The 14,537-nt window shown below is 35.2% G+C and overlaps 1 protein-coding gene across 2 annotated transcripts in view; it reads left to right on the top strand.

Moving 5' to 3' along the window:
• MINDY3 (MINDY lysine 48 deubiquitinase 3) overlaps positions 1–14,537 on the top strand; it is a 49,416-nt gene that overhangs the window by 28,205 nt on the left and 6,674 nt on the right. For both annotated transcript variants that reach the window (XM_041408801.1, XM_041408802.1), the window contains 2 exons: positions 9,894–9,966; positions 10,776–10,848. In XM_041408801.1, the coding sequence (XP_041264735.1) occupies positions 9,894–9,966; positions 10,776–10,848 (146 nt within the window). The remainder of the gene's footprint in view (positions 1–9,893; positions 9,967–10,775; positions 10,849–14,537) is intronic.

Here is a 14,537-nt window from a genome sequence, read left to right as displayed (position 1 = left end):
CAATAGAAACTTTCGATCCGGCAACACTTAGATATAAAAATTGAAAATAAAACACTACCACTTGTTGCATGAGTTACACTTTAAAAGGAAGGAAGGATGAGAGAATAAAGGATAGAAAACCAGTGCAATAAGAGAACCTTTTCTATATCCACAAATCAAAAAGGAAGAAATTTCCCACAAACTGTTATGCTCTCAATTTAGTCTATTGCAGCAGCACTTCTGAATAGGAAAACTTAGAAAGAAAATATGGCTAAGTAATGACCATGAATATCACATTAAACATTTTTAGGAAGACTGTCTCCTTAATCATTTCAAGTCTATTTTAAATACAGTTAGGAGGAAAAGTTATTCTAGAGGTAATACATCAATTTACTTTTCCCATTTCCTAGTTCCCTTCAAAGTGTGCGCTCTGTTTACTTTCTGCTTGCTGCGTTTGCATTTCAGTTGGTTAAGAAACAAACTTTTGTCTGATTTTTAAAAATTAGCACTAAGTTGTTAGTAAATATGTGAGAATATATTTGAGACTAATGGGTAATCATTTCCTTGAGACCATATTTGGGCCATAACTTGATGGATACATCATCTCTGAACACGAGCTAGCTCTGTGTTTAGTGGAAAGCTTGTGGTGAACGTATAAAGCACCTGTTGTGAAAAATGCACAGAGTAGTATACAAATGGTGGGTCATTTCCTGCCTCTTTGTAGGATGTGCTGTCCTGAGGAGTACATTTTCCTTTTCCTCTTATTAGCATGTGTGACTTTCATATGTAAACTGAAATTTGGGGCTGGAAGTAACAAATTGGGTCCTACCTCACAGGAAAATTTCTAGAAGGAATTGCAGCCTCCTGTCTTTGGAAGGAGGAGGCTATGAGCAACATTTAGTTTGCATGTACATTAGCTTACCAATGGAAAGACTGATTTTTAAAGAAACACATTTTAGTTGTTTCATTCTTTTCTGTAGTATATGCAGAGTGGTTTGCAAATAGTAAATACATCAAATAAATTTCTAAATGCAGTTTTATAAATTATAAAGTCACTATCAAATTGTGAAACTAGAGGTACTGGATAGAAACAAAGGCTGAACTTACATCATTCTGTATCCCTTTTAAATGTGAATCCAATATTGGTTCCAGTTATATTTGATACAACAGCAAAGACATTGGGCCTGAGTCCAATGGGTAAATAATGGGTAAATAATTCTGGGTTTGAAATTTTGATTAATAGACATACTGGCTAATTGTTAAAATACAATTAATAGAGTTTTTAATAGTATTGAAATATTTAAAAATCAAATCAATATTTAACAAATTGTTGCATTAAAAAAATGATGTTTGTAATTCCAAATCAAGTGAAAAGCGTAATACACACACAGTTAGGAAGATGACATTAGCTTTCTTAATAGTTAATCTGGCATCAAATGAAGAATTAAAACAGTGTTAGTTAAGAGCAGCAGAACATCCTTTCCAGAAATCCTGTAAATGCAGTGCTGTGCCCCAGTGTCCACACCAGGCTTTGGCACAGTCTTTATGTATTTATGGCAGAGGTAAAAGGTGCTGTTTGTCATAAGATGCAATCTCAGTGCATGGAGAGGGGAAAAAAGTTGAGTTTAGTTTCCTTTTTATTCCCCCCCCCCCCCCCCACAACCGCATATATGTGTGATTGTCAAAGGTTATAAACCAAACCAGGTCAGTAAATAAGCCAATTTAGGACAGCAACTAATATATTCCTTATCAAGGTTATCTTTGTGGAATTATTCCAGAAATTGAATTTTGAATGAGAAATTTGTAATAATTTCCACACAGAATTTTTTTAAGAGCCCTAAAAGTTAAACCACTGTCTTCCAAGATATGGAATTTAAGACAATAGTAATAAAATTAAGAGAAGGCAAATAAAATGAGCAACTTTTGCAGATGCCCCATGTACCTTTAGATGCGGTAAAAGGTAGAAATCATGAACCTTGATAGTGCCAGGCTCACACCATCCATTCTTTGCTTTACAAAGCACCCTCCCTTTTACTTTATCTTTTAATTGTAGCCTACTAACTGCATATTTTTAATACCAGACAATGATACTGGGAATACTAAGTATTGGGAATGTAGTGTTCACCGTGTGACAGAGTGGTTGTTCAGCTTATGTACTCATGATCTGCCTGTGGTGTGTTCTGTTTGAGGAAGTGAATCTCTATGAGTGGCTGTTAATCCTTGCTCCCTTGTTATAAATACACGTTCTGGATGGAATCCGAGGAATCATTCTTCCCCTTACAATTTTTCGTACTGAAAAAATATCCTGAAGTCATTAATGTATTACAGAACTTAGGAAACAGTTTTAAATATAGTTAGTGAATGCCTATTAAAGATATTTTTAAGTGAAGTGTTCTTGGGCAAAACAACAGGGAAATTATTTTGAGGCCATTTGTCTCTTTGCATGTTTTTTCTCCAAAATGTCTGAAGACCAGATGTTCTTTCTAAGCAGGGCACCATGTATCCTTGGAAGTAGAGGCTTACATATTCTTTTATTCTCTGTTCAGCCTGCCTTATTCCCATGTTCCCAAACCCTGCTGGGATAGATGCAGGAACTAGAAACAGTAAATGAGACTCCCAACATGCCAACATATGCTTCAGTAATAAGAATAGGCTTTAAAATAGTAACTCTTGTAGTCCTGTTCTGAAACTTTTTGCCAAGTTCTGCTTTTTGCAAAACTCACACACTGTCTAATAAACCTGTGACATGACAGAGTGAACTTGTGTAGAGAATCTCTATCAGGAGACTTTGGGTCATTTTATACATGGCAGGACCCTGGTTGAAATCTGTTTGGCTTGTAGCTGTTGTTTGATCCACAAAACCTTAATACATGTGGCAGCTGTGGAATCCCCAGGAACATAGGGTAAATCCATATGCAGCATCAGATTTAATCCAAGTACAGTCACAAAGATCTTTAGCAACCAGTTTCTAACCACTGTTTAAAAAGCATTGAAAAATAAGTTTTTCATCCCTTTATTTACTCCTTTCATAGCAATAACAGCTTTGTTGCACACAAAATAAAAATGACATCTCTGACCTCTTTTGATAAGGCAGCTCTGCTTTCTGGTTAGGATATGTGAATGAATGAATTGAAAGACTAAATGTGAAAGGATTCAAAGACAGAGAAAAGGCAGAGACAGGGATTGTCTATGGAGGAGGGACCTTTGAACTAGCAAAGGTGAAGCACATTTATTGATGCTTTAGCTATTGCCTTAATTTTCTGTCTTTCTCCTCTTACATAAGAAGTTACATGTGATTAGCTATGTGAATAACATATTCTTTTTTTTCTAAAGCTCAGCCTCATAGCCACCTCATGTAACAAACTCATTTAGATATTTAAGTACATTTTTTCCAGTGTTGGTTTGTTTTGCCTAAGAAGCTTTTGAAATCTGTTTTCTTTGTGTGTTACAGGGAGTCCAGTGCCATTTTCCTCTTCCAGCTGATAGTTTAGGGTATCTTAGGGTGTACTTTAAAAATAACTGTTACAGAGGGTGCCAAAGTTGTCAGAGGCTGTGGTGTGAAAATGTTGAAGCAGTTCAGGTGTATTTAGAGAAGAAATTCAGTCACTGCCTATGTGTAGTAAAGAAAGTTCATACAGTTGGAGTGAAGTGAGATGGGCTTTATAATACAGCTTTAATGAAAAAAAATCATGTGTTTTGTATTAATAAAATAATAAAACATTGTTTTTATAGAAGCTAATTGCTCTATTCTGCTGCTTGTTAGAATTAGCTACCTGAAATAATGTACTTCAAAGACGAACATAAATGGCAATACTGCTTTTATAATATATGAAACTGTGATGTTTGTGAATATTTAGTATTTTCTCTGTACATGTAGCAACATGTGCATATAAAGATTTCCTGAAATACTACTTACTATTACTAAATAATAGTGTATCTCGTGCCATTATTAATATACTTGTTTTTTCATTACTTCACAGAGCTTGTACATTTCACATGAAAAGCCATAAAATATTACTGTTAGGTTAATGAACCAGGCTCAGAATTGTCCTTTAGAAATACTTGGCTTATTTGACTTATAAAAGAATTGAACCAGTCTATTTTCAAAACACATTTCATCATTCTGGATTGAAGCAAGTCAGAGAGTTTTTGTCATCCCAAGTGAGAGTTATATGGTTTTAGTAGGAAACTGAATACTGTAGTCTGGTTTCCAACATTAAGTGCAGCTTTCAGTATTGTTAAAACTGTACTTAGGAAGATTTAAATTTCTGCAGTCCATCTTGACTGCTATTAAACTTTGCTATCAAATGTTCCTGACATACATGTTCATTTCCCGCCTCTTTATTGTAATTCCCAAGTAGAATTAGTAATATGTTAATACTTGCCACTATGTTGTGTAGCAATCAGCTCATGTCTATAGGCTGAAATAGCGTTAGCTGTATAAATAGTATTTGATACTAGATGCTAATTTTTTTTACATAGAAAATGGTAGCATAATAATAGAGTTCATCTTGAATTAATTATATAGTGGAGGTTTTGGAAGTCATAAAACATGGAATTTGTTCACTTCCAGCTTGATTCCTCTTAAGAACAAAGTTTTGTTGTTATATAGTATTGTGTTCTGTCTTCAAAAAAAAAAAAAAAGCTATAATTTGAAAAGCTGCCCTTTCAGATTAAGCTTGTGACTGGAGAGTAGTATGTAATTTAGTTATTAGATAAGAATTCCAGTAAACTCAAATTTGCTGACTCTTGGTCTGTAATTCCAATAATTGTTTTTACTTTCAGAACAAAGACATTTTGTGTTGATGAGCAAAACAAGCTAGTAACTGAATAAGAAAAATACTATATACCTAATATTTATTGGTTTATAGCAATCTCTTGTAATCTGTCCATGAAAGCAAGGAACATGTTGAAGAAGCTCTTATTTTTTAATGAGTCGCCACATTAATTGTTGCCTTCTTGTGATGTTTTAAACTAAACCACCAACATCTGTGGCAATGTAACTGTAAATAGGTATTCGCTGTATACTTCTGAGTTTCTCTTATTTTTAAAAACTGCAACACTGTGGCTTTGTTGGCTGTCTTATTAAACCACCCTCTCCCAAAGGAATGGAGGATATATTGTGGTTTCTATAACTTACTTGACTGTATGTTAAAAGCCCCACTTTCCTGACGAATAGGCTGGCAGAGTCCTCAGATTTCTGTTGCTAATTCTTTTTCTTTGGTTTGTGTTCGCTTTTCTTCCACACCCTCACCCCACCCTTGGATCAAGCAGGCTCTCTTTTCTCTCTGGTACTATGGGTGAAGGTGAAAAAGAGTTTGTAGTCCATATGTAGCTTTTCTTTCTTCCCTATTGAGAACTCTCCTCTGTCCTCAGCAAGGTACTGCAGGTACTGTAGAGTAAATGTAGTTGTTTCACTTTTGCAAGGCAGTGTACAGCTAGAGCCAGTTTGCTTCCTTTTAACTACCTCAGTGCAGCAAATTGCTTGTCATGAATGTTCCTCCTCTAGTACCACCACTATCCCTTGATGAACACTTTGAGATTAACTTGTCTTTTCCTGGTCTAAACTACAAGGCCTGTATTTTATTTTCTGAACCCCTGATAAGAATTCCACTACTTTGGGGGTGGCATTCTTCCTTTTGTGTTTTTTTCCTCTCTTCTTATTCAAGGAAAGTATTTTCTTTTGGCATTTTCTGAATCCCAGATAGACTTATAGCCCTTCTTCAGGGCTTAGGAGGATACAGTATATGATCTTTGACACCTACTATTCTGAAGTGGAAATAGTTGTGGCCACAGAGCTCTTGTATAGTGACAGAAAAGTCTAGGACCTTTCCTTCAGTTTTTCCATATACATCTCTCAAGTTGAAAAAAATCTTATACTACTCCAAGTATTGTTCAGGTATGCTCCAGTGGTTTGGCATTTTTTAATGTCTTCTCTCATGGAAGATAGTGTGCTGCAGAGCAATGGCACATTCTGTTGGCCAGCACAAGAAAATCATGGTAAGCCGTCAGTGCAGGGCACTGCCATGGCTGCAGCAACCAAGGGCACTGCCTCCTGCAAGCTGCTGGTGTGGGTGATGTCCCTGAACACAAATGGGAGTCTTGAACTAGTCTTCACTGGCCATCTCTCTGTTCAGAGCCAGACTTGTAGTCTTTTAAACTGAGTTTATGTCAAAGAACATCAAATGGTTTATGACTGACTTCACAGGTAAGTGCTGTAGGATTTGACTTGCTTTGTTACCATGGCATGATTCTCTAACTGTCCCTTTCCAGACAGACCCTTCACAGTAGTCTGCCTAGATGGACAGTAGATGATATGTTGATATTTTTAGAACCAGTAACTTCATACCTCAGCAGTCTCAGTACTTCCTCAGTGATGCCTAAGAGGAGAAAAGATCTGTGACCTTTTCATAACTGTTCAGTTCTTTGTGTAATGGTAATAATGGCCTCCCATTTTAGATCTTAAGGATTCTCTTTTCCTTGGTTTGATAAATAGCTCCTAGGAAAACCTACAAAAAAAACCTGCTATTTAATTTCAAGCAATGCCCAAATTCTGTTGAGCTTTCTTCATCTTTATGAAGGCCAGCAACGGGATTTTTGTATCATTCTAGTCTTTGAACCTTTTTTTGCTACTGTAGTGATAATACATTTCCTGCTTTTCAACTGATACCAGTCTGTGTTAAATTTTAATTTTTGGTTCACTTCCTAGCCAGTCCCTACAGGTAAAACTGTCTGATACCTTTAGGACACAAACTCATTTGTATGCATGGTGATACATATGGCACTTGTGCTCCTTGCCCCAAATAAAGCTGCATTCAATTAATTCTATTCTCTCTTTGTTAAGTGAGTTGTTACATCTCAGGCTCTAAACAGCATTTCAGTTCTGGCTTTGGTAGCAGGATCCCTTCACCTTTTGAAGAAGAACATTCTCTGTGTGCTCTGGGGTACATAGAGTGGATGTGGAGATTGGTTGCAAATGAATGATTACAGACATAGGAGGATCTGAAGTTGGACGTTCCAATTTCAGAGCACTATCCAATTTGAAATGCATTCCAGTTGTGTGTGAAAGTCCTGTGTGTCCAAATTATAATGATACAGTTACATAGTACATCAGTAGGATTGTGTGAAGTGTCTTTTCTCTTTCAAAATACAATCTCCAAAGGAACCTTGCTGACACATAAAATGAAATTTCTTTTTGAACCAACTCCTCACTGAGATGGTCTGCCTGGCATCCAGTTTCAACAATTAGTTGTGAGACTCCTGTAAAATTGAAATTGGGCAATGGATTCAGAAGTCAGCTAGAGAGATGGGAATAACTTTCAGAGATCCCATCAACCTTGCTTTCTTAGGAAGCCATTTTGGAAAAGTTAATGCCTTGAAAGCCACTGATTATAGCATTGAAAAATACACACTTTTCTCTCTAATACAAGACTGTATTGAATAAGCTTCAGTTCTCCAGATGCGATTAAGTTATAGCAAGTTAAAAAGTTGATAAACCATCAGTGTTTCTATGTTGCTTTTAGGTAAATTTGTAAGAAGAAAGTTAGCATTACAATATATAATTCTTCCACTTATCACTCAGTAATGATAGTGTAAAACCATAAAGCAGTTCATATGCAAGCAGATTTCATTTTTCAAGGCAATGGGTCTTTCAGGGTGTGATTTTTGCAAAAAATTCATAGCCAGGATTTCAGTGCGGCTTAGCCATTATGTTCTGCTTTGGATTTGTAGAATGAAAAATTTGGGAATGTTTTCATTAAAACTTATGAAGAATATTTTTTCCCTCTGAGGCTAAGCATGGGATCTTAAAATAACTGGTACTACTGATGAGAATAACTTCTCAAAGTAATGTAAAATGACTTGTTTGGGTATCACAAGAGCCAATGGGTGAAACATGATTTTTGGGACATGTTGTTCTTAGTATTGGAAATAATTATTGTAATTAACTGTTTATGTGATTCCCTTATATGGAACTTTCACTGCATGGGTTACATCAAAATACAATTCATAAGGCTGGGGTGGGGAATCTATTTTGGCACATATGGTGAAATATCAGCTTGGGCAGCTGAAATATGTTTTTGTTAGATGTTTATCACATTTTCAGCTTTACTGCATGAGGGACCTATGGTATTTTTTTTCCCCCAGTACAAATATATTGGCTAATTGAAGTTTTTAAAGTTATCTACATAGTGGAAATTAATGACATGATAAGTTAAGAGATCGTGTGGTATTTGTATGTAAAGGAGATTGCATTTTAACTTTTTATACTACAGCAATCTCAGTGAAAAATTGGAATTATTTTGCAGGTAAGAGGTTGGATTTTTGGTTATCTGACTCAAGAGACAGACTTTTCTAAGTTTCCATCTGAAGTTACTTGCTTAGAGCATCAGTACATCACATTTAGTGAATAAAAAATGTTAATATGTAACAATTTGGAGGCTTTACCATATTTGAAAGTTCCTTTAAAAGGGAGAGAATTTTCAGTATGACTAATGCATTTAGTGACTTAATCTCTAAGTTCTTCCCATGTATACATACATGAACTGAAAAACTAAGGACCTGGAAAATTAAAATGCTAACAGAAATACCCATTATGTGCAATTGGACTATGAAAAAAAATTGTTGGCAATAGCAGAAGACTTGCTTTAAAGAATCTGTTTTGTGTCACATGAAATTGTGGAAAGTACTACATGAACAAGATAATTTGTGGGTAGGCAGGACAGCACAAATGGTAGTCTTTATTCTTGGATTACATTAAGATTGTATGGAAGGAGCTGCATACTCGTAAACCAAAGTAAAACTATGTAGTTTATATTTGAAATTCTGTATCTTTGCCATTGGAAGTTACTTTGGGTTATATCCTTCCATACCATTGGAAATTCTGTGTGTTCTCTCTTGTTACGTAGGCTTTGTGCTGCTGAGTTTTTTAATAAGAAACTACCACTAAAACATTCCTTCTTCAGAGTTAAATCCTGAATATTGAAATCACTAATCATCTTGTTGTTAATAAGCTTTATGTGCTATGGCATCACTGGTGTTAAACTGAGCAATATTTACATTAGTTTATTGTAATACACTGTGATAAGGAAATCTAGTCCTGCTTAGTATGTTTTGTGTTCCAGATTATGTAAGAGTTGGTCAAATATTACAAAATTTCATAGTGTGTATGTGCCTTATATAATAACAAGTGTTACCCATTATGACGGGTTATGTGCTCGACAGCTGCACAATTATACTTTATTTGGCATCCTGAAACCAACTGTGTTGAGTTAATTTAGTCTTTTTGTCTGAATGTACTTTAAAGCATTTTAGAACATGTGAACACGAAGATACACTGTTAGAATATTGGTTTTCTTTAAATATTCTAGTTATCATTCATTTTTAAAATCAGTGGAAATTTTTTCATTTAACAGTGGATTTGTGTCTATTAAGTTGTATTTATGGATCCTTAAAATTACATTATCGTGATGCTGAATTACTATAAAACTCTAGCATTTATATTTCCAGTACATGAAGCAAGCAAGTTGTTCTAATCAGGAGAAATGAGCAGGACAAAGGGACTCCTCCCAAATTAGTTTCTCCTGTGCACTTTCCCATTTGGAGTTCTTGAGTACAAATGATTGGAGTTGTAGTTTCCAATTAGCTTTTGTGCCACAACATCCGCAGGAAAAAACTTGCATATAATTAGCCTAGAAGTTTATTGAATGATCTTTAGCATACTTCTTGATTGTTTTATGTCACTGTCAGCAAAATTGCCAAGTTACTTTAATTTTTCTTCTGTTGTATTGAAGTTTTTATTAACTTAGGTTCCAACTGGGTGTAGTAGGGCTAAATATTTTCTAAGTAATCTGTATCTGAAGTAAGAATGTTTTTTAAGTTTTCTTTGTGTTTTTGGGTTTTTTTTAATTCCATAGGACATGGCCCTTGTTGCTCCTGAAGCACCTTCAGAACAAGCAAGAAGAGTTTTCCAGACATATGACCCTGAGGGTAAGGGCTGTACTTGATGCTGAAATAAGATTTTTAAATAGAAATGTACTCATTAAGAGAGGAATGAAATGCCTAGTCCTTAAGAAATGTCGTGTACAGGAGTCAATCTACAAGAGACATTGAGCACCGTAGTCTACTGGAAGGTCACCCTGCCCACAGCAGGCAGTTTGGAACTAGGTGATCTTTAAGGACCCTTCTAAACCAAAACATTCCATAATTCTATGAAGAAATTATCTGAGAATTCTGCAGTAAAGGAATTTGTGCAATAGGAAGTATAGTTTTTGAAAAGAGACATTTTTTAACCTTGTTATGTTCTTTGTAGTTAACATAAATCTTGAATAAAATTTATTTCTCCTATATTAAGTTTTCATAAAAAAACTGATCTAATATGATTTATTCTTCATGAGATTTTGTTCTTGAATGTATGCAGCATACACGGAAAATTTTCTTATGTTTTGGAAAACAGAGGATGTCTAGCTTTCAGGTACTATTTTAATTAATCCAAAGGAAAAAACAGTGCAGTTATTATCCCAAGGTACGTCATGGAGAACTCTATATAAAGACTGAATTCTTAGCAAGTATTAAGCTTCTAAGTGTATGGATGATAAATCCAGTTTCTGTATTGCACTTCCTTTTTTTTTTTTTTTAAGTGCCAGGAAAGCAGTTGAAAATTCCTTTCCTTCTAGAACCCCAACATTTGCTTGCAAATATTACGTATAAAGATAGGCTGTTATTGTATTTTTAAGTGAAATTTGTTGTGGAAAGCATTTTGTTTCTTTTCCTCACAAGAAACTCTGCTACTTCTTCAGATAATGGGTTTATACCTGACACACTGCTAGAAGATGTAATGAAGGCTCTGGACCTTGTTTCAGATCCTGAATAGTAAGTATAATAAGATTTAAATACTGCAGAAGTATCAATGAATTACATGAATTATCATTTAAGGCTTTCTTTCTTGATTGCATTTACCACATATCTATTGTCATTTTGGGTTGGTTTTGGTTTTGTATTTTTTCCCTAGTTTGGATTTTTTTCATTCTGGGCGCAGAGTGTTATTTTCAAATGTTAAGCTTTCAATTTAAGGGACGGAATTAAAATTAAGATGTCTCTAACTTTGGTAGTAATAATTAGAAGCAAAAAAAAACCCCTCAAACCTACTGCATTACTATATATTCAGGAGATGGTCAGGATTATATTTTTATGTATTAATGTAGGTGAAATGGTGTGCCAGAAGCCTAATCAGTCAAGGTATTCAGAGGCAAGTCTGGATTACCACTGGATCTCTATGCTGAGTTGAAAGCTGAAACTGCTTCAGTTACACTTTTGTTTCCAGCAGCACTCAGGACCTAGTAGTGTTTATGACTGCCATTTATTTTCAGAAATAACACATTGATTCCCAGGGTTGGAGTTAAAACTCAAATGTTTTAGCTCTAATATGGACAGATAAGACTAATATTAAGTGACAGCAGTTAACCCTCGATGTCAAAACATACCATGTTTTGTGCCTAAATGCTTAACCCAGAAAGGAGAGCCAAGCACTTGTACTTTTTTACTGCTCCAAAAGTTGCTTCTGCTCTCTTGTAAACATTTGGTTAGTTTAGTTGGGTCAAAACTGATGACTGTGGAGACTGTGAGTTTACTTACCAGAGCCATCTGAAATGTGATTGAGCCTATTTGCTGTCCTTTCAAATGTTTATAGTGTAGTTTATAATGAAGTTTACTGAGTTGTTCTCTGGAGGATAGGAGTAAAAATTGAAATAAAGAGATACCCAAACCACAAGAAAGTGCAAGACAAAAGGCTCACATTCATATTACAGCAATAAGGGATGAAATTTGCAAAAGACTTTTTTTTTTAAGGAGGAGAAAGAAAAAAAGACGTTGTTTAATAGATATGAGATGATGTCTTTCACCTTTTTGTTCTACTGTCTCAATTTTTTATTCTACTGTCTCTGCAGAAATCCTCTTTCTTCATTCAGCAGTTTTCCATTTGGTTGTTTGTCTTTCAGGGTATTTGTGGCACAGCCCTATCCTATTTTATTGTGCATAGCACATAAAATATAAACTGATGTACAAAGAGACAGCCAAAAGATCTGCTGTATTGAAAAGCCATGATCAAACCATGGAATATGCAGTCTTATATAACTGTCTAAATAAAAATATTGCCTATTATCTTGAGAACCTGCTCTGTTTGGGTTCTAGATCTTCTGTCTTTTTAGTGTGGAACCCAAGTATAAATAATGTATTTCGAACTCCATACAGGCTTTTTTTCTTGTTTTTTGTTTGTTTGTTCTTAAGTAAAATTAAAGGCCTTACCTCCAAATGTAGTATTTAAATGTGTGGTTATCTAATTCAAGGCTTAAAGTTTCTCAGAATCTCAGAATGTATAAAAATCAGATCTGATTAGAATTTTAGAACTGCAGAGGGGAAAACTCTGTAGAGCAGACATGAATTAGCAAGGTGACTTAGCCAGTACTGAATGCCATTGCATGTGTTTTTAGTAAACTTTTCTAGTCTTTCAGTAAATGTATCTGAGAATCCACCTGTCTCATTTATTTTGCCTGTTTCTAAAAACCATTTGATGCCCTTTAGGGCACTGATTTGAGCACATCCATCAATGTAGGTTTAGTTTGCTTAAAACATTTTATGCTCTCTGTCTATTTGACCAGTAGTGGAGGCTTTTGTTCCACACACTTCTCAGCAATGTTGTACAAAGGCCATCACCCCAACACTTGTAACCTCTTGAGTTCAGGTGCCAAGCTTTGCACTTAGACTGAAGCACAATCACATATGTGTTCAGTAGTTCTGCTGTGGTACCAGTAACACTGAAAGGTGTTAATGATTTGCTGAAGGAAAAAACCTCAGTTGAAACACAGTACAATCCAAGTTTATTAAATCTGCCCTCCTGCTTAACTGATTGAATTTTGTACAGTGGCCATATTTAAAAACTTACATGGTGCTGTATTTTTAAATAGTTCTTGTATTTCTTTACTGAGTATATACACTTTGCTTTAATTTCATTACATAACTCTAAGTTCATTTTTAAAATTATCTGTAATGGTTCTTTTTGCAAACACAATGTTGTTGCAATTCTGCTGCAGCATTGGGCAGGTTTCAAACAGCCACTGACATAGCCAAAATTTTGGCTAAAATTTGAGAGCAGTCAGAATGAGGAATAGAAGGATTGAAATCCAGTATCTTGCAAGTTCTCAGTCGTGGTTTCACTTGAGTAGTGATTTTTTTTTAAAAAATAATAAATTAGCATAGTTTATAGGATACCACATTCAGTGTTAGAAATTTTAAAATTCTTCTCCCAAGGACCTTAACGGAGCCATTCTCTTCAGATTTGCATGATACATCCTCTGTGTGTTGAGGGAGAAACAAAAAGAATTCAAATAACTTACTACTAGTTCTATGTTAGGACCAAGAAAGGAAGTTACTTAAAGGTGAAGAAACATAAGCGGTAGCCAAAAGGACAAAATGCTTTGTGCAACAATCAAAAAGACCTTGGAAACTACACCTTCTGCTCACAGCCCCCAACAAAAGAGACCTGGGGGTTGGTTAAAGGCCTAAGTAATAAAAGAGACATCTATGAGAAACTGAGAGTGTGTCTTCTTAATGGAAAATGCAGCTGTGTACACTAAAAAAATGGGAAGACTCTGAATTTATGGAATGTTAAATATAAATACAATATAAAGCAGAGGTAAAATCTGTAGACTAATAAGTAAAGTTATAAAACAAATCTAATAGTATTCTTCTGAGCCCATCAGTGCCAAGGGGCCTGCAAGATGTTTGTAGTTCTGATAGATGATTCCCAATGTTTTAAAAGTATTGAAAGTCCATTAGGAAAGTGCAGTGAGTTCTTCATATTCAGCAGAGAAGGTGGTAGGGAGCAGTTCTCCTCATCACTGGAGAAGATTACAGAGTGGTTCCACACGTAAGCCTTTTGATGGGTGGTCCTAAGTAAGTAACATTCGGAAGTGTCAAGTAAAAAAAAATGCAAAATCCTGAAGAAATGTCAGAATAACATTGCTGAACTCTTTTAGGTTGCCTACCACTGTGAGCTACTGGTACCAAACAGTATAGGAATGAGAAAGGTGACAAATGAACAATAGGACTTAGAAAAGGATTTGAAGGCCAGTCTAGGGAAAATTCACATGCAAATGTATCATGTATAAACATGGAATAGGAAGGAACATTTTTTGTAGATAAAGAATTGATCAAGGAATAAAAATGTCACTTTTTCTTAATACAGGGAGATAATTAGAGGAATTTTACAGGAATTTGTATTGTCTGTGAATTTTGTTATTTTACCAGCAAGGGTTTGACAGTAGGGATTTGTATGATTGTTGCTGATACAAATGTGTTTGAGATGTTAAAAAAAGGGATGTGTAAGAGCAGCAGAAGTTACTAGAAGATATAGGAACAGAGAAGTATCAATAAAGTAAATGTAGATTGGTTGCTCAGGGGATAAAGCAATGCTGATTTCACGTAGATATTGTGGGTCTGTGAACTAGATATTACTGGTCAGGAAACAGATCTTGAGATTTAAACTCGTAGTGATAGCCAGACTT

Source organism: Onychostruthus taczanowskii, unplaced genomic scaffold, assembly GCF_017590055.1.
Source record: "Onychostruthus taczanowskii isolate IOZ18803 unplaced genomic scaffold, ASM1759005v1 scaffold3, whole genome shotgun sequence".
NCBI lineage: Eukaryota > Metazoa > Chordata > Aves > Passeriformes > Passeridae > Onychostruthus > Onychostruthus taczanowskii.
The sequence above is the reverse complement of the archived record's forward strand: the minus strand, read 5'-3'. Positions and strand labels throughout refer to the sequence as shown.